The 20341-nt window shown below is 48.9% G+C and overlaps 1 protein-coding gene across 23 annotated transcripts in view; it reads left to right on the top strand.

Moving 5' to 3' along the window:
* huwe1 (HECT, UBA and WWE domain containing E3 ubiquitin protein ligase 1) overlaps positions 1-20341 on the top strand; it is a 92309-nt gene that overhangs the window by 57634 nt on the left and 14334 nt on the right. For 13 of the 23 annotated variants that reach the window (XR_014380093.1, XM_082960136.1, XM_082960133.1 and 10 more), the window contains 26 exons: positions 56-234; positions 452-541; positions 710-916; positions 2022-2372; positions 4581-4791; positions 5080-5204; positions 5470-5693; positions 7144-7359; positions 7536-7720; positions 7822-8488; positions 8658-9366; positions 9618-9709; positions 9989-10145; positions 10835-10971; positions 12858-13071; positions 13349-13566; positions 14439-14541; positions 15277-15426; positions 15684-15929; positions 16220-16337; positions 16595-16735; positions 16916-17203; positions 17504-17609; positions 18236-18353; positions 18688-18869; positions 19530-19720. Coding sequence is in view for 22 of the 23 variants with exons in the window: in XM_082960136.1 (XP_082816262.1) it covers positions 56-234; positions 452-541; positions 710-916; positions 2022-2372; positions 4581-4791; positions 5080-5204; positions 5470-5693; positions 7144-7359; positions 7536-7720; positions 7822-8488; positions 8658-9366; positions 9618-9709; positions 9989-10145; positions 10835-10971; positions 12858-13071; positions 13349-13566; positions 14439-14541; positions 15277-15426; positions 15684-15929; positions 16220-16337; positions 16595-16735; positions 16916-17203; positions 17504-17609; positions 18236-18353; positions 18688-18869; positions 19530-19720 (5625 nt within the window). In the remaining variant the exon portion in view is untranslated. The remainder of the gene's footprint in view (positions 1-55; positions 235-451; positions 542-709; positions 917-2021; positions 2373-4580; positions 4792-5079; positions 5205-5469; positions 5694-7143; positions 7360-7535; positions 7721-7821; positions 8489-8657; positions 9367-9617; positions 9710-9988; positions 10146-10834; positions 10972-12857; positions 13072-13348; positions 13567-14438; positions 14542-15276; positions 15427-15683; positions 15930-16219; positions 16338-16594; positions 16736-16915; positions 17204-17503; positions 17610-18235; positions 18354-18687; positions 18870-19529; positions 19721-20341) is intronic. The other 10 variants (XM_082960143.1, XM_082960146.1, XM_082960140.1 and 7 more) reach the window with 8 other exon arrangements.

Raw genomic sequence — 20341 nt, 5'->3', positions numbered from 1 at the left:
ACGATCAACTGCTGTGTATTAAATGTGTATGTGCCTTCTCTCTCCTCCCCTCCAGACTGCTAGGTCCCAGTGCTGCAGCAGACATCCTGCAGCTGTCCAGCTCTCTGCCCCTGCAGTCCCGCGGCCGCGCACGTCTCCTGGTGGGCAACGAGGACGTGCACATCATCGCCCGCTCCGACGACGAGCTGCTCGACGACTTCTTCCACGAGCAGAGCAGCACCGGAGGACAAGCAGGTATGACACTCGCTGTCCACCAGTCCAGTCTACTATATGGGCCGCTTTACCAGACCCAATTTAGCTCTAGTTCTGGACTAAGAAATACTGTCATTGGAGAAGGAGTCCAGAACTAGGCTGAATCTATTGGAAACTGTCCCTAGGTGCTTAGTCTGTGCCGGGAGCCCAAGCTTTCATTGAATTATGTTGAATTCATCTCAAATATGTATCTTTCCAGGCACTCTGTCCAGTATCCCCACTGCCTTAACCCGATGGACTGATGAGTGTAAAGTACTGGACGCTGAGAGCATGCACGACTGTGTAGCAGGTACGACAGTCTTTTACTAGTCTGCTGTTTGACTACTGAGAAAATATGATTTTCTGTGATTCTCACAGTTGCTGATTCATACAGTTACTCATGAAGACTTATAGCTGCACGCACACACACACTGTACACCCCAGCCCATCCCTCTAACCCCATCTCTCTCCTTCCCAGTGGTGAAGGTTCCTATCCTGCAACACTTGGAGACCCTGAGAGACGAGGAGCTGGAGGAGAGGAGGGAGAAGAAAAGACGCCAGCTGGCGGAGGAGGAGGAGGCCAAGCAGAACGACAGAAGGACAGGAGGAGAGGAGGCCAGGGAGCAGAGTCTACAGGGCTCGGGACTGGGGACGGTCAACGGTGTGGCTGGAGAGGCCACTGCTGGTACTGGCACCTTGTTTTTAAATGCCAACACTATACTAAGTATCATTTTTTTGTAAGAGTGCAAGTGCTTTTACCAGATTGAGGCTAACTTTTAACCCTTTTGCGAAAGTGAATCCTTTCTTTCCAGATAACTTTCTGTTCACATTTTCTGTCTTTTTTCTGTGCGTGTTTGAATGGACTCTGGCCCAGTAAGTGTCCTCTGTCTGGACCCTCTTGAAGCCAGCAGACAGACGGACGAACACAGAGTAGCGTGCTGTGGGGTGAGGTAGTAGTTTGTATAGTTTTAGGATCACACCAGATCTGGGAGATAACTATACAGTCTACTGTCTTTCCCACGGCAACGCCAAGACGACCCAGAGGACCCTATTACCATGGAAACCATGGGACTGACATCTTGGCTTGGACATTTACTCTGCAACTAATAGTTTGGGGGGAGAAAATGTTACTGACACTGTAGTTACATTTCCATTTTAGTAATTTAGCAGACGCTCTTATCCAGAGATACTTACAGTAGTGAGTGCATACATTTTCATACTGGTCCCCCCGTAGGAATCGAACCCACAACACTGGTGTTGCAAGTGCCTTACTCTACCAAGTGAGCTACACGGTGATGTTGCTATGTAACATAATGTGCTTCTGTGCGTGTGTTATATGGATGTGGAACCCATACCCTTCTGTGGCTGTGCTGTGGTGAGGTAGTAAGTTGTGTTGTTGTTGGGGATCAGGATAGTGCGCCCCGTACGGGAGATAACTATACAACTTACTGCCTTCCTCAGTGCTGCCCAACTCACACCAATCTCACTCAGGAAAAAATCAGCTTTGGCTCATTCATATCATTGTACCCCTCTAACTCGGTGCTCCCCAAACCTCTCCTTGGTTCCCTCAGCCAGTTTCCCTTTTTTAATCTATTCCAATTCTAGCACACCTGTAGGACCTGTCTCTGTACTTTATGTGTAACTGAAGTGGTGAACCTACATATCACTATTGAGTTAGTTTGACTCATCCCTCGTGTTCTGTGTGTTGTTCCATCAGAAGGAGGTCAAGTGAACCTAGGACTCCCGAACTCTGTCTAACTTGTCTCTGTTCTGTGTCTCCCCTGGCTCAGAAGGTGAGGCCCAGGGCAGTGGTGTGTTGTGTCTGGACCCCCCTCGGGTCTCAGATGGTTTCCTCACCGCTCCCCCCTCAGGAGAGGTCACCCCCACAACCCCCGCCCCCCACGAACAGGCCCTGGTTTCCCTGGAGACTGCCATCAGCCAGCAGGTCCACCAGCCAATCGCAGACCTGCTCCTGGCCGAGTCGCATGCCAATTCGCTGGCCGCCCTGGCAGGGGCCGGTCTTCCAGCCCTTGCGGCGGCATCCGATAGGCCGACCTGCGAAGTGGAGGCGTCACAGATGGAAATGTCCCCGGTGCCCACTATTGGTGAGAGAGGAGGAGCGGTGGATGGAGGCAGGGAAGGTAGACTAACTTTGAAACTGTAAGAATTGTGTTTTGTTTTAGCTTTCCCAGCGCACCGGTTGGTGGAGTTTGCACATTTGAGACCATTCCGTTGGTCTCATCCACCCAGGGCACCAGGGTAGCAAAACGAATGCACCCTCTTTCACAGAGTGACTGATGAGCAGTAAGGGCACACATCTGTATCTGCAGTGATGCTGTTGACTAAGCGATCTCCTTTTGAATATAGCCATAATGGCTAGCGTTGTTGCGGTGACCGTATTACCGCCACATCGGCGGTCACGAGTTATGACGGCAGTCAAATTCCAAGTGACCAGTTAGTCACAGTAATTAGGCTTCTCCAAGATCTGATGCTGCTGATGGTCATTAGTAACCTACCAAACTTGCTAACTGCCTGGTACTCAGCACTCTATTGTCCCTCTAATCACTCTGACATCAATGCAAATGAAATGGAAAATCTAATCAAACACTTCATGAGAGCCCACAAGCTCATGTTGTGCAACATTTCTATAGGCTATGCAATTGTGTGAGAAAAAAGAGTGATGGCCTCTTTTTAAAAAGAGGATCCCATCAGCTTTCTACAGGCTAGCCATACTATATTTATTTCACAACTTTCCTAATATTAAGCACATTGTTTATATTTACAACAGGAGTATAGCCTACCTGGCTGGCATGAAAATGAACCACGGGAAAAGCGTCCTCCATCCCTTTAAGTGCATATGTATTTTTTACCTCTGCCAGTTTCAAGACGGGTGCATAATAATGGTCCATTCAAATTTCACACTTATATTATTTATATGTAAAGACAAGAGGTTAATCAAGAATAGTCTGATGGGTGACAATATTAGCGTATAACTTTTTGGTACGTTTATTTCTCACAGAATAGAATAGGTCAACTTTTGTACGATGGGGGATAGTAGATTGACATAGGCTAGTGCTTTTGCTGTTTGTTAGGCGTATTCATCTTGTTGGCTGACGAAAAGTAAATGTGGAGAGTTCTTTCAATATCTTCAATATGCACCTCGGAATTGGATAAGGACACACGCCGTTGCGTCCACGATGTCTGTCTTCACTTGTAGCCTGTGAGAAAGACCGGATCATGTGAGGGGCATTGGCTAATGATAATTGAGCCATGTGAGTGAGCAGTGCTTCAGGGCACGCAGCCGGGAGAAGGGAATTATAATTATTATATTCAGCCCACTGGCCGCAAAAGGCATGGATTTTTTTTAGGGGGCATTACGGCCGCACAAAGGGGATGCCGCCGGGAAATTTGAGGCATTATCTCAAGTGCTTGTCAAATTGTGAATGAGACTGGTGAAGTGTGTGCAGTCTTAGCCAAAAACTAAGCAGAGCTCATGCCTTTCATTTCTTCAAAAAATAATCATTAGTCGGATCATGAAGCCTTACAATGTATTAAAAATCAAAACATATAGCCCAACGTTTGTATCACAACCAAAGTTGCATAATTAACTCTAAATTAAGCATATAGGAGAAGCTGTTTCTTTGTTAACAGCTCAACACAGAATTGCTGAATGTGCACACTTCCTCATCGTTTGGAGAAAATATACTTTCTATTGTATTCAGTTGTGTTCTTCATACTATAAAATAATGCTACAGAATTCGAAGCAAATCTTGTCTGCTAAGTGAACTAGTGTAGCCCACAGCCATATGGCATATCCAGATCAGGACCTAAAATAAGGACAACTCAGAGTATGCTATTCTGTTCTTCTGAAATAGACTACATTTTCTTCATATCATGCTTCTTTAGACCCGTCTAAAATAGATCATGGATTTATTGTGACGGTGTAGGCTATATTACATGGAATTATTAGACTTTATAAAATGTAGATGTTCCAAAGGTCTGCATTTGTGACTTGTAGGCTATGCGTGGAAGCAAGGAATTGGTAAATGGGTTTGGTAATTAATGGTCAATTACAGTGAGACGGGCAGTTATTTGCTTGACAATCACCGGCTGACAAAATGTCATGACTGCCACAGCCCTAATCATTGCTTCAAAGTGTCGTGCTAGTGTAGATTTTGCAACGGAGCATATGTGTTCATGCAACCACGTTGTTGCCGTCAGACTATGCATAGTTGTTTAGTGTATTAACTGACAATTTTTCTTCTCTCTCCTCCCCTTTTCTCCCATATTTTCCTCCCCACTCCTTCACTCGTTCTTCTCCTCTCCCCGATCTTCTCCCCTCCGCCAAGCCTCCCTGAGTCCAGACATCGTGGAGACCGCTGAGCCTGCAGCGGTGGGCTTGTCACTACTGGAAGGGTCTCCCATGGATACCAGTAGCCCCGCCTCTGCCACGCAGGAAGAGCCCGTCCCCAACCCCACCCAGGCTGTCCATCTGCCACAGGAGCTGTCAGGGAGTGGAGACGGTGGACTGACGGCCAGGCAGACTGACGCGGAGTCAGGGTGAGGGTCTTGGCGGGCAATACTAACGATACGTTCCAAATTCAAACCCTAGCCCCTACCCCATAGGCACTTCTTTAGATGTAAAAGATTTGGATAGGTGTATATCAAACATGAACAAAATTATACCTAACCTATCAGAGGGAGCTACTACTGTAACATATTACTTATACCAATGTGATCTGTTCAGATCTAATGTGATCTAGGCAGGGACTCTGAGGGGAAGATGAGCCCTCTCTGTCTCCCTCGCTCATGCTTTGCCCCCCTCGCTCATGTTTTGCCCCTCTGTAGCTCCACTTCTGTCTCCTCCCCTGGAGAGACCATGCCCCGGAGTGACAGCGCAGACAGCCAATCCCAGGCCATCCAGGAAGAGCCCTTCCCATCCACCAGCAATGAGGATGAGGACCCACTGGCAGGTAAGAAGAGTCTCATTGGCTGGTTTCTCTGGCCCCTCTACCTCAGTGGTGGGCATTCCTCCTGGAGAAGCACATTTTTTCCAACCAGATGCTAACACATGGTTCTTCTAATCACCTGTTGCTCATCAGGACCTTAATTGGACCTCGATTGTTAGAGCAAAAGCATGCATACACCGTAGATCTCCAGAGGGAGAGTTGGCCACCCTTGTGTTACGTCATGCAATGTAGAGCCCTACACTCACCCCCCCCCCCCCCCCCTCTCCAGGCATCAGTCTACCAGAGGGTGTAGACCCATCCTTCCTGGCAGCTCTTCCAGAGGACATCCGTCGTGAGGTGCTCCAGAACCAGCTGGGTATCCGACCCCCAGCACGCCCCCCTGCCACCGCCATCCTCCCCTCCACCACTGTCCCCGTACTGGGAGGAGGACCCGGGGTCACAGAGGTCAGCCCTGAGTTCCTGGCTGCCCTGCCACCTGCCATACAGGAGGAGGTGAGGAACGAAAATACATCACCCTTATAATCATCCTTTTATGTATTATGACTTGTCTTGTAAATTATCTATGTGGGGCTTAAAATTGAGCTTAAATACACTCCATGGTCAAAAGTATGTGGACACCCTTCAAATTTGTGGATTTGTCTTTCAGCCACATCCGTTGCTGACAGGTGTATAAAATCGAGCACACAGCTATGGAATCTCCATAGACAAACATTGGCAGTAGAATGTCCTGTACTGAAGAGCTCAGTGACTTTCAACGTGGCACCGTCATATCCAACAAGTCAGTTCGTCTGTCTGCCCTGCTAGAGCTGCCCCGGTCAACTGTAAGTGCTGTTATTGTGAAGTGGAAACGTCTACCAGCAACAACAGCTCAGCTCTGAAGTGGTAGGCCACACAAGCTCACAGAATGGGACCGCCGAGTGCTGAAGCGCGTAACGTGTAAAATTGTCTGTCCTCAGTTGCAACACTCCCTACCAAGTTCAAAACTGCCTCTGGAAGCAACGTCAGCACAATAACTGTTCGTCGGGAGCACATAAGACTAAGATCATCATGCGCAATGCCAAGCTACGGCTGGAGTGGTGTAAAGCTCCCCGCTATTGGACTCTGGAGCAGTGGAAACACGTTCTCTGGAGTGATGAATCACGCTTCATCTGGCAGTCCGACGGACTAATCTGGGTTTGGGTATGCCAGGAGACCCACTGCCTGCCCCAATGCAAAGTGCCAACTGTAAAGTTTGGTGGAGGAGGAATAATAGTCTGCGGCTGTTTTTCATGGTTCTGGCTCTTAGTTCCAGTGAAGGGAAATCTTAATGATACAGCATATAATGACATTCTAGACGATTCTGTGCTTCTAACTTTGTGGCAACCGTTTAGGGGAAGGCCCTTTCCTGTTTCAGCGTGACAATGCCCCCATGCACAAAGCAAGGTCCATACAGAAATGGTTTGTCAAGTTCGGTGTGGAAGAACTTGCCTGGCCTGCACAGAGCCCTGACCTCAACCACATCATACACCTTTGGGATGAATTGGAACGCCGACCGCAAGCCAGGCCTTATCTCCCAACATCAGTGCCCGACCTCACTAATGCTATTGTGGCTGAATGGAAGCAAGTCCCCGCAGCAATGTTCCAACATCTAGTGGAAAGCCTTCCCAGAAGAGTGGAGGCTGTTATAGCAGCAAAGGGGGGGGACCAACTCCATATTAATGCCCATGGTTTTACAATGAGATGTCCACATACTTTTAGCCATGTAGTGTACATGCTTATGAGTAGTGTAGAGAGGGGAAGATTTAGTGATCTTGGTCTAACACCTAACATTTCCATTATACTCAAGCTGTTGAAGCCTCTGTGGCCTTAGGAAGACTTAATGAATGCTTTAAAGCCTTAATACGTTTTTTTCTAAATTGGGATCATTAGTTAAAGAACTGTCTCATCTGTCTCCTCTCCCCAGGTCCTGGCCCAACAACGTGCTGAACAGCAGCGTAGAGAGCTGTCCCAGCAGCCCACGCAGGGCGACACTCCCCTGGACCCCGTCACCTTCATCCAGACCCTCCCTTCGGAGCTGCGACGCTCCGTCCTAGAAGACATGGAGGACAGCGTGCTGGCCGTCATGCCCCCGGACATCGCCGCCGAGGCAGCCGCGCTGCGCCGGGAGCAGGAGGTGAGTGTAAGATTCAAACGTTTTACTACACACTAGCACCATGTAACAAAAGTGAACTTGCATAGAATAACTTCAGAAAATACAATTAGAAAAATGATCAAGTTCTGTTCCGGCTACATAATATACTGGGATATTATGGAGTCATTTCATGATTGCATGTTTTGTCAATTTGACATCACCAGGCTCGTCAGAGACAGCTGATGCACGAGAGGCTGTTCGGCCATAGTTCCAGCTCGGCCCTGTCGGCCATTTTGAGGTCGCCTGCGTTTACCAGCCGCCTGGGGGGTAACCGAGGGGTACAGTACACCCGCCTTGCTGTGCAGAGAGGCGGGACCTTCCAAATGGGAGGAGGGACCAACCAGAGCAGGTGAGAGGGCGAGGATTGGTGTGGGGATAGTCTGTAAGAGATGAGTCTTTTTAAAGTGTATGACAAGCTCCCATCTAACCTTTCCTCTGTCCTCTCCCCAGACCGTCCAGTTCCAGTGTGGACTCTCTGCTGCGTCTGCGTGGTCGTCTGCTCCTGGACCACGAGGCATTGTCCTGTCTCCTGGTCCTCCTCTTCGTAGACGAACCCAAACTCAACACCAGCCGTTTGCACCGCGTGCTCCGCAACCTGTGCTACCACTCCCAGACGCGTGGCTGGGTCATCCGCAGTCTCCTCTCCATCCTGCAGCGCAGCAGCGAGAGTGAGGTTTGTGTCGAGACCACCCGCCTGGAAGACGCCAGAGGCAAGAGGACTGCTGCTGGTCAGGGAGGTTACGGAGGGAGTAAAGGGTCTACGACCGCAGCAACCGCTTCAGCCTCCCTCTCTTCTTCCTCCTCTCTGGAGCTTCTCAACCGGGTGGAGTCTCGTAGCTCCTCCCAGCTCTCTTGGCTGTCCGTTTCCATGGACGCGGCGCTAGGATGCCGTACAAACATTTTCCAGATCCAGCGGGCGTCGGGACGGAAGCATGCCGACCGGCACTCTGCGGGGGGGACGTCAGGAGGGCCCGGGGGGACCCTGGGAGGAGGGGTACAGGGGGGTGCGGCGGGGGTGACTTGTGCAGGGGGTGGAGGGTCGACCGTACACATCCACCCCCAGGCCGCCCCTGTGGTCTGTCGACACGTACTGGATACTCTTATCCAACTGGCCAAGGTAGGAGACTGTTTCGTACTCTGGATGGGTGGTGAACACGGGTCGAAAAACTTTGCTGATTTATGAATGGTGTGTTTGATGGATAACTGCCAGTTGACCAGAGCTTTTGTTTGAAAATGTCAGGGAAATTGTGAATTGTCAATGTAATGTGTGGCTCTCCTATCTCCAGGTGTTCCCCAGTCACTTCACCCAGCAGCGCTGTAAGGACCTGCTCTCCTCCTCCACCTCTGAACTAGACTCCCGTCTGTGTGCTGCTGCCTCTATTGTCACCGGAACAGCAGGAGGAGGCTCTAGATCCACCCAGACCTCCTCCAACACCCCCTCCTCAGCCCAGAACTCCGTGGGCGGGGGCGCCTGTGGCGCGGCCATCACCCCCCAGTCCCTTGGCATCTCTACCGACTTCTGGGACCTGCTGGTGAAGCTGGACAACATGAATGTGTCGAGGAAAGGCAAGGCCTCCATGAAGACTCTTCCCCTGGGGGCGGGAGGGGAGGCAGACGGGGCTCAGTTCAGCCTGGAGGCTTCTCCTCTGGGCCAGCTGATGAATATGCTCTCCCACCCAGTGATACGACGCTCCTCCCTGCTAACCGAGAAGCTCCTGCGTCTCCTCTCCCTCATCTCCATCGCCCTGCCCGATAATAAGGCTACTGAAGTCCCTGCCGGACACCCGACTTCGCAGACCACTGCCGGTGCAGCCGTCGCCGCTCCAGGCTCTGTCTCCGCCTCTGCTCAGGGGACCACTGTAGGGGTGGTCTCAGGCGTCGGGGTGGTGTCGGGGGCCTCGGTAGTGGCTGCAGCGCAGGGCTCGTCCTCAGGGACAGGCCAGACCTCTACAGCTATAGTGTCTATACCCACCACTACGGGAGCCAGCGCCACAGGTGAGAACAACTCGCATCTTCACAAGCAATACACTGACATCACTTTCTATTTGAGTGGGATGAGAAAACATCAACTGTATTGTCCCAGATGGGAATTTAGTCTTACAAGCGCTGCTGCTTCCACATAATACACAGCAAATAATACCCATCGAGCAATACTAAGGGGTGTGGTCATGTTTATCTACGTGCGCCCTACAAGGTAACGCACCATAGCGGAAGATAATATTGATGCGTGTGTTTTGTCCCGACAGGGAAGCATAGAGCGACCGTTCTCTGTGTTGAAAGTGACACCAAGCTGGCCTCCACTGGACTCACTGAGAAACAACTACAGCTCTCTGTCGAGGTACTGAATGACCACTAAAACAAACACTGGTTCCCAAACTGGGGAAGCTAATCGCTCTCTACGTGGCTAGATGCATGTGTTGGTGTAACAGTTAGGGAAACTTAAACCAAGTCACTTTCAGGTGCCCGGGCACAAAGGTCAATTCAATGCAGCGTCTGAAATGGCACCGTGTTCCCCCTATAGTGCACTCCTTTTGACCAGAGCATAGGAAGGTCCTCCCGGTTTCAGTCCGTTTTCTTCCGTTTGGAACCTAATAAATAACACACTTCCCCTTCCCAGGTGCTGACCAGTCACTCGTGTTCAGAGGAGGGTCTGGAGGATGCAGCCAACATCCTGCTCCAGCTGTCCAGAGGAGATGGAACCACCAGAGACACTGTGCTCCGTCTGCTGCTGAGTGGGGCTAGACACCTGGGATACACACTCTGCAAACAGATTGGTACAAACACACACACACACCGTGCTGTCTACTAGCCTCATGGGCTAGACACCTGGGATACACACTGCAAACAGATGCGTCAGTAGACTACACAATACACGTTCAAGGTGTTTTTATTCAAAGATAGCTGACACTACCAATGGGTGCGTTTGTTTCATTGTCACTTTAAGATTTTACTTAAATGCACAGTAGAGTGAAAAATCTGTTTTATATCATGTTGTATAACAGCTGATGAAACTAACACTGTAAAAGTGTGAACAAATTTGATTAGTTTTATGCCTATGCAGCATTAACCAATCAAAAACAGTACTGTAGCAAGGAGGTTTGTGCAGTAGGCTATCGGCCCAATACATTATCACTGCATATTGGCTATGCTTGAGTTTCCCTGCCAACGTTGTTATTCCCAGATCATTTTGAAATTTATATTTCAAAATTGTAGGTATATGAGCCCACTGGTAATAGATCATTTGTTGTATTACTTGTGAGGCACAGCTGAGTGAGCATAATAATGAGCTTTTTTGGGGGGAGGGGGGGTCGAGGAAATGGTTCAAAATTGGAATACTTTGCCTTCCCAGCGCTGCTGAATTAGGTGCACTTACAGTCAACAGCACGAAAAAATAAATAAATTGGAACGCAAGGCTTTGTCGTCGACCGGTTGGTGACCACTGGTGGTCTTCCCCTCTCTCTAGGCACATTATTGGCTGAGCTGCGTGAGTACAACCTGGAGCAGCAGAGGAGAGCCCGGGCCGACGCCCAGTCACCTGATGCCCCGGCTGAGGACACCTCCCTCTCTGCCAGGTTGAAGGCCGGCAAGCTCTCTAGCAGGTGAAGAGAGAAATTCTCTGATAGCTAGGGGTCAGGGGTTAGGGGCAAGCTCTCTAGCAGGTGAAGAGAGAAATTCTCTGATAGCTAGGGGTCAGGGGCAAGCTCTCTAGCAGGTGAAGAGAGAAATTATCTGATAGCTAGGGGTCAGGGGTTAGGGGCAAGCTCTCTAGCAGGTGAAGAGAGAAATTCTCTGATAGCTAGGGGTCAGGGGTTAGGGGCAAGCTCTCTAGCAGGTGAAGAGAGAAATTCTCTGATAGCTAGGGGTCAGGGGTTAGGGGCAAGCTCTCTAGCAGGTGAAGAGAGAAGTTCTGGGATAGTCAGGGGTCAGGGGTAAGCTCTCTAACAGGTGAAGAGAGAAGTTCTGGTATAGTCAGGGGTAAGCTCTCTAGCAGGTGAAGAGAGAAGTTCTGGTATAGTCAGGGGTAAGCTCTCTAGCAGGTGAAGAGAGAAGTTCTGGTATAGTCAGGGGTAAGCTCTCTAGCAGGTGAAGAGAGAAGTTCTGGGATAGCTAGGGGTTAGGGGAAAGCTCTCTAGCAGGTGAAGAGAGAAGTTCTGGGATAGCTAGGGGTTAGGGTTAAGCTCTCTAGCAGGTGAAGAGAGAAGTTCTGGGATAGCTAGGGGTTAGGGTTAAGCTCTCTAGCAGGTGAAGAGAGAAGTTCTGGGATAGCTAGGGGTTAGGGGAAAGCTCTCTAGCAGGTGAAGAGAGAAGTTCTGGGATAGCTAGGGGTTAGGGTTAAGCTCTCTAGCAGGTGAAGAGAGAAGTTCTGGGATAGCTAGGGGTTAGGGGAAAGCTCTCTAGCAGGTGAAGAGAGAAGTTCTGGGATAGCTAGGGGTTAGGGGAAAGCTCTCTAGCAGGTGAAGAGAGAAGTTCTGGGATAGCTAGGGGTTAGGGGAAAGCTCTCTAGCAGGTGAAGAGAGAGGGGGTTTAGGGACAGACAGACAGGTGTCTGGGGAGGAAAATAGTTCCAGCTGTTATTCTGGACCCAGATTAAGCCCCTTCCTAGTAGGGCTGGGGTAATACCAGTATCATGACACTCGTTAGTATCGTGTAAAGGGAACAGAACTTCTTAAGGTAAACAGCCTCGAAAGTTTGAAACAAACATTGTCTTCCAGATTCACATTAATTTATTTTCCATATTCCATATTTTACATACAGAAGGTTTTTAAATGATCTAAGAGTTTGGTCTGCTTTGTGTTTTAATTTTTGCCCTGGAAAAAATATTGCTATACTGGTATTGTCCTAATTCCTAGACTAAAAATCACTTAAAATTTTAGTCCAGAGGTAGGCTTTTCAGTTAGGCCCAGTTTGCTAGACACAGATTAAGCTAAGTGTCTAACTCAAGTAGCTACATAGTAGGACAAGGAAGACTGTGAAGTGATTACTTGTAGAGGATTTCAGTATCTTGAGGCTAAATGCACAGTATTAATGACAGTATCCTGTTGGAGCAGCTTTTTAGAAGGTGGCTTTGTGATTAGGTTGACATTTAGCTCTCATAAAGACACGGCTCTCTGGAGATTACAGTGTCATATTAATGGATAGTCATCACTGGTTCTCTCCTAGTGTGAACTTGACCTATTCAGGTTCAGTTAAATACGACACACACTTTCAGGTGGGAGAATAGAGACCCACAAGGTGTTGAGAAATAGGAAAACCACAAAGCAAGGCTTGAAACGGAAAGAATATCTTTAGTTTTACATGGTCATGATGCTCAAAAGGTTAAGAAGTGCAAAGGCAGCAATTGTAAGGTTTCGTTTACTCGTCAATCCGTCTGTCTGATCATTTAAGCCACAACTTTTGCCTTGTTGCCTGCCTGCCTAGTACTCTACCACTGGTCCATTTCTGTATAATGACTGTACTTCGCCTTGTCGCCCGTCCTCGCGTGCTGGCGGGGGCGCAGGTTCGACGGCTCGGAAAGCGTGGTGATCGTGGCAGCCCAGAAGCGGACGCTGGGTGGACGGGAGCTGCAGCTACCCTGCATGTCCTCCCTGACCTCGAAGACGTCCACCCAGAAGTTCTTCCTGCGGGTCCTGCAGGTCATCATCCAACTCCGAGAGGACACGCGCCGCGCCAACAAGAAGGCCAAGCAGACCGGACGACTAGGTAGGACAACCGTACACTACTACACACGCTCCCACATACACACGGCAAAATCATTCATAGGAATGGCTGAGTCATCAGTCTGTTCATTTTAGAAATGAACTGAACATTTTCAAAAATTAGGAGCAAGTAAAAAAACTAGCAAAAGATGTGGCTGGTTGACAGCTTTCTCTGGCAAGGTTGTTATTTTCCTGATTTAATCAAGAATGTCAGCTTCTCTAGTCTAGATTTTCTCTGCTCTGGGTCAGTGTTATGTAACTGGTCTCTCCTGTGTGTCCAGGCTCCACCAGTCTGGGCTCTGCCAGCAGTATCCAGGCGGCGGTACGTCAGCTTGAAGCCGAGGCTGATGCCATCATCCAGATGGTGAGAGAGGGGCAGCGGGCACGCCGCCTCCAGCAGGCACCCCCGCCTTCCGCCTCTATCGCCGGATCCTCCGTGGCTGCCTCCCATGCCCCCGCCGCTGCCCCCCCTGCCCCTGGCACGGCGAGCGCTGCAACGGTTAGCATGATGGGCCGCAACGCACGCACTGACCGACTACTGCTGCTTCTGAGCAAACATGACTACATGCCTATTGATCCACACTATTGACTAAATGATGCATACTGACTACATGCTTATTCATTAGACCTGGGTTCAAATAGTACCAGATGTTTTTTTTTTGCACTTTTAGCATTGGTTCCATTCTATCAGACACGCTCATTCAAGTGTAGCTAAAGTATTTAAAAGAAAGCAAATACTGTTTTAACCAAGGTCTGATTTACATTCATACTCACCATACGCTCACATTTATCGATTACAGTCCCATATTGATCTTATTCCAAACACGGATACCGACACACTGCTACTGACACCATCGGTGCATTTGCGGGCGGTACGGTAGGCTGATTTCAATCTCACACTGACAACCTCCATACCGCTGACATGATGAAAGCAGAAAACAGACTGCGATGGGAGATATGTGCTGCCAATGATCCACTGCATTCTGTATTGGAATGACCAGGCAGTCTAGAGCAGATGCTGAAATTATTTGGAAGGTTTCAAATAGTGTTTGAACCCAGCTCTGGAATGGAGGTGCTGCCTGCTTTCTCTACTGTATGATGTGATGAGGTTTGTATTGGCTAGCTGTCATGGCTTCATGCTTTTAGCCCCCCTCCCGGTCACCTCACCTCCCAGTCACCCCCTCTCTGTCTGCAGGTTTATGAGAATGTCATCATGAATCAGCATGGTACACTAATTTTTCCAGTAAACTGTCTGCCTTTTTATATTGATCACATTTCTGTCTCTCTCTTTCGCTCTTCCCATCTGCCCAAATATTCCCCCTTTGCACCTACTTTTGTCATCCTACCCTCCCCCTACCATTCCTTCTCCAGTCGGAGGTAGGGTCAGTGTCAGAGCCCCAGGCAGCCCAGAGGGATGAGTCTCCCATGGATGTAGACCAGCCATCCCCTCTGGAGCAGGACCTTGCACCCCTGGGTAAGACTGCCGTTAAACTACCGCAACACTAATCACGTAAAGACTCAGTGTAGTCAAAATAGTTTTTCCTGTGTTTTGTATCATATTGTACAACAGCTGAAGAAACGAACACTGTAAAAGTGTGAAAACATTTGATCAGTGTTATTTCCTGATAGTTGCTGGTTGAAAATCGACACCGGATCTTCTGATCGGCAGGTTTGCATGGGCGGTGCTTTCGTCTTTCTATGGTGATGTCACCATGCGGTAAATTGGTTCATTGGCAAACGACAAAAAGTTCTTGACCTTTCTGCCAATAACAGCTAGTTTTCCCCTCCCGCTCAGACCATTCCCAGACAGTCCTAGCGAAGTTGTTGCTTGAGAAAGTTTTTATGCTAAAAAGCAATTTTTGCCCATTTGAATGGAAATGTATTACAGTAAGGTACTTAATGTCGATATAAAATGGCTGCATTGGGCCATTAACCACAACACACAGTGGGTGCGTTCCAGGACGTCTTCGTTGCAGTCACACTGCACAGATTATCACATCTCATAACACCTGAAGATGTTAAAGTCTCAGGACCCATGTTCATATGATAAACCATACATCGTCAGAGATGTGCGACACAACTGCTAAAAAATAGGACCTGGAATGCAGCCAGAGCCAATCGAACTATAAGGTAAATACCATGGTATGGGTATAATTTGACATGGTTCAGTTCGTCTAACGTGTGCTTTGTATTTCCTTCTCTCATGCAGATGAAGAAGGCAACGGCCAATCCGAGACAGAGGAGCGTCTCCCAGACCTCCCCCTGCTAAGCGAGCAGCTTCTGTTAGACGAGCTGTGGGACATGCTCGGGGAGTGCCTGAAGGAACTGGAGGAGTCACATGATCAGCATGCCGTTCTGGGTATGTTTTAACCGTAGTAAACTTCAAACTGTGGCACTACGTTTTACTACACCTTACTGGGTGCTATATGTCCCTCCCCCTGAACCAATGTGCTGAAAGTATAAGAAGTCGTGGTATTGATTGTACACTCAAGCAATGAAACATTGGAACAGGGTTTTGTTAATGGCCACAAAATTGTAAAAATAAGACTTTTAAAATGAAAATGAGTGTTATTGGATGAGTTTGGGTCTACTCACCCTCCTCTCTCTCTCCCTCAGTTCTTCAGCCGGCGGTGGAGGCCTTCTTCCTGGTCCACGCCACAGAGAGGGAGAGCAAGCCCCCTGTCAGGGACACCAGGGAGAGCCAATTGTCCCACATCAAAGATGAGCCTCCCCCCCTGTCCCCCGCACCCCTCACCCCCGCGACCCCCTCTTCTCTGGACCCCTTCTTCTCCAGGGAACCCTCCTCCATGCACATTTCCTCCAACCTGCCTCCCGACACACAGAAGTTCCTCCGCTTTGCCGGTGAGTTTTGGGACTTGAGAGCAGCGATGGGAGGGTATAGCAGGGGGTGACTCATGTATTTCCCTTGCATCCGCTTTCCTTCCCGGACTCTCAAAACGTCAAAGGAAAGCTGATATTTTCCTCCAGTGATTTCCTAGCTTCCCCCTTGGAGACGAGGAGAGGGGACGTGAGGAGTCAAGGAACATAATGTTGAGATTCAGCCTGGATCATTCAAGACCTAAAATGCGACTGACATGTTTCCTTTCTTTCTCTCTCCCTTTGTCTCCCTCCCTCCTTCCTTCCCTCTACAGAGACTCACCGCACCGTGCTTAACCAGATTCTGCGTCAGTCCACCACCCACCTGGCCGACGGACCCTTCGCTGTGCTGGTCGACTACATCCGTATCCTCGACTTTGACGTCAAGCGAAAGTAAGGAAGGCTTCTTTAGTGTTCATTAGGCACCTACTGGAAGACAGTAGAATGAAACCGGGAGGGACATCCTGCACTTGTCCAATAAAAAAGCTCTAATTTTGTCTTCTGTTGCAAAACTTTTTAATATGGTTGCTTGCCCTAATGAACACAACCCTGATCGCTCCAGGTCAAACACTGGTCCTTTAGGTGGAACGTGTGTCTCTCATGATAACATTGTAGGTTCTTTCTTTACTAATTTGACTCCCTCCCTCCAGATACTTCCGTCAGGAGCTGGAGCGTCTGGACGAGGGTCTGAGGAAGGAGGACATGGCTGTCCACGTCAGGAGGGACCACGTGTTTGAAGACTCTTACAGAGAGCTGCACCGCAAGAGCCCCGAGGACATGAAGAACAGACTGTAAGGAACGGGGACTCTTATTTCCTCTGTCTCTTGTGGTGTCTATTTTTTTCATGTCCCTCTTTCTCTCTCTCTGTTCTCTGCCTGTTTCTCCACATGACAGAATGACAGTCAAGTGTACTGACCTACATTTCCTTCCCCCCCTTCTTTCTCCTTTCATCCCTCATCCCCACCTCCCAGGTACATAGTGTTTGAAGGGGAGGAGGGTCAGGATGCCGGAGGTCTGCTGAGAGAGTGGTACATGATCATCTCCAGGGAGATGTTTAACGCCATGTACGCCCTGTTCCGCACCTCGCCCGGCGACAGGGTCACCTACACCATTAACCCCTCGTCCCACTGCAACCCAAACCACCTCAGCTACTTCAAGTTCGTAGGTCGCGTGGTGGCCAAGGCCGTGTACGACAACCGACTGCTGGAGTGCTACTTCACACGCAGCTTCTACAAGCACATCCTGGGCAAGAGTGTCAGGTAGGGGGGCTGTGGACACACACACACTACTTCACAAGCAGCTTCTAGAAGCGGTTCCTGGGCAAGGACGGCAGGTACTGCGCCTTACCTCTCGGCTGCAGACACAATGACATGTACTCAGTATAACCCTTCATCTGTGAACTATTGTTCAATTCAATACCACTTTTTTTTTTTTTTGGTCCCACTAAGGGAAACGGTGTTCAGATCATTGAGATGTACTTGTACGTAGCAAGAGATGTTTTGTTAATTTGTGGAGTATTTCAGTAGTTGATTTAGCTGCCGGTATTATGTTGTCCTCAGGTACACAGACATGGAGAGTGAGGACTACCCATTCTTCCAGGGCCTTGTCTACCTGCTGGAGAATGATGTCTCCACTCTGGGCTATGAGCTGACGTTCAGCACTGAGGTACGTCGTGTGTGTGTGTGCGCACGCTCTCGTCTCTTTTATACTAAAGGGACATTTTCCAAAAAGTTCAACTTCACATTCATCATGTCCGGCACTACCCCGACCCAACGTATGTGAAAATTGGCCGTTTCTATGTTTTGTATTGAAAGGTTTTCCCAATGACATCATCTGGTGTGCATCATGTGACTTCAACCAATTACGAGTAGGCATTGCCAACTAATTGGTTGAAGTCACATGATGCACACCAGATGATGCCATTGGGAAAACCTTTCAATACAAAACATAGAAACGGCCAATTTTCACATACGTTGGGTCGGGGTAGTGCCGGACATGATGAATGTGAAGTTGAACTTCTGGAATTGTCCCTTTAACCCAACTCAAAAAACTGCTAATTATGCGACTGAGTGCCTCAAGATAATTAAGTCAGATTTTTAATAACTAACAGATGCCAGCCATGACTAAAAATGACGGTAAAAAGTTATATTTATCTTTTCGCTCTCGCCAGTGAACCCCTCATAGATTCTATTTAATTCTGTGGCGGCTCTGCTGAACTCTCTCCATCCTCTCTCGCTCTCTCTTTCCCTTCCTCTTTCTCCTCTCTTCCTCCCCCCCCTCTCTCCCTCCAGGTCCAGGAGTTTGGTGTGTGTGAGGTGCGGGACCTGAAGCCTAACGGAGGCAACATCATTGTCACCGAGGAGAACAAGAAGGAGTATGTCCACCTAGTCTGTCAGATGAAGATGACTGGTGAGAACCGAGACAACACCAACACATAGACACCTGACACATTTATCAATCTAATGTACTTTAGAAAGCCCTTTTTTTACATCAGCAGTCGTCACAAAGTGCTTTACAGATACCCAGCATTTAAAAGTACATTTGTGAACATCCAGTCAAGCACCCAAATTAGTAATATACATATTTTATACATGGTATACATTTATTAGTTAGCCTTATAAAATAGGCGCATACGTTGTCAAATGTTGCACAGCTGAAAGTCTTGTAGTGAAGTACTACCTGTGTGAAATGGTAGTTGTGTTAGTCTACACAGTCACTCCCTCTCTTCCTCTTCCTCCTGTAGGTGCGATCCGTAAGCAGCTGTCAGCCTATCTGGAGGGTTTCTACGAGATCATCCCCAAGAGGCTGATCTCCATCTTCACAGAGCAGGAGCTGGAGCTGCTCATATCTGGCCTGCCCACTATAGATATAGACGACCTCAAGGCCAACACCGAGTACCACAAGTACCAGTCCAGCTCCATACAGGTAGAGACACTCTCTCTCACACACCGAGTACCACAAGTACCAGTCCAGCTCCATACAGGTAGAGACACTCTCTCACACACCGAGTACCAGTCCAGCTCCATACAGGTAGAGACACTCTCTCTCACACACCGAGTACCACAAGTACCAGTCCAGCTCCATACAGGTAGAGACACTCTCTCACACACCGAGTACCAGTCCAGCTCCATACAGGTAGAGACACTCTCTCTCACACACCGAGTACCACAAGTACCAGTCCAGCTCCATACAGGTAGAGACACTCTCTCACACACCGAGTACCACAAGTACCAGTCCAGCTCCATACAGGTAGAGACAGACACTCTCTCACACACCGAGTACCACAAGTACCAGTCCAGCTCCATACAGGTAGAGACAGACACTCTCTCACACACAGAGTACCAGTCCAGCTCCATACAAGTGCATACAGACACGGGTCGCAATCTTATTGGACAAGTTCCAGGTAGTCCCTCCCTTTTGCAGTCTGTTTTCTGTAGTTTAGTGCCTGGTGAGTACAACCCAGCACCAATGATGTCACACATACCAGATGGGTCTATTGGTTGTATTATACACTATGCATTAATATTGATTATGTGCTACTGGTCTGTGTAGTGTAGGTGTGACCCTGACTGTTTCTCACCTCAGATCCAGTGGTTCTGGCGGGCCCTGCGTTCCTTCGACCAGGCGGACAGAGCCAAGTTCCTGCAGTTCGTGACGGGCACGTCCAAGGTTCCTCTGCAGGGCTTCGCAGCGCTGGAGGGCATGAACGGAATACAGAAGTTCCAGATCCACCGCGACGACCGCTCCACCGACCGCCTACCGTCAGCTCATACCTGGTAATGAAATGTACACCCACACAGCTCATACCTGGTAATGAAATGTACACCCACACAGCTCATACCTGGTAATGAAATGTACACCCACACAGCTCATACCTGGTAATGAAATGTACACCCACACAGCTCATACCTGGTAATGAAATGTACACCCACACAGCTCATACCTGGTAATGAAATGTACACCCACACAGCTCATACCTGGTAATGAAATGTACACCCACACAGCTCATACCTGGTAATGAAATGTACACCCACACAGCTCATACCTGGTAATGAAATGTACACCCACACAGCTCATACCTGGTAATGAAATGTACACCCACACAGCTCACACCTGGTAATGAAATGTACACCCACACAGCTCACACCTGGTAATGAAATGTACACCCACACAGCTCACGCCTGGTAATGAAATGTACACCCACACAGCTCACGCCTGGTAATGAAATGTACACCCACACAGCTCACGCCTGGTAAAGAAATGTACACCCACACAGCTCACACCTGGTAATGAAATGTACACCCACACAGCTCACACCTGGTAAAGAAATGTACACCCACACAGCTCACACCTGGTAATGAAATGTACACCCACACAGCTCACACCTGGTAAAGAAA

This window comes from Salmo salar, chromosome 13 (assembly GCF_965601325.2).
Source record: "Salmo salar chromosome 13, fSalSal1, whole genome shotgun sequence".
Classification (NCBI taxonomy): domain Eukaryota; kingdom Metazoa; phylum Chordata; class Actinopteri; order Salmoniformes; family Salmonidae; genus Salmo; species Salmo salar.
Note: the sequence above shows the minus strand (reverse complement) of the source record. Positions and strands in the feature narration are given on the sequence as shown.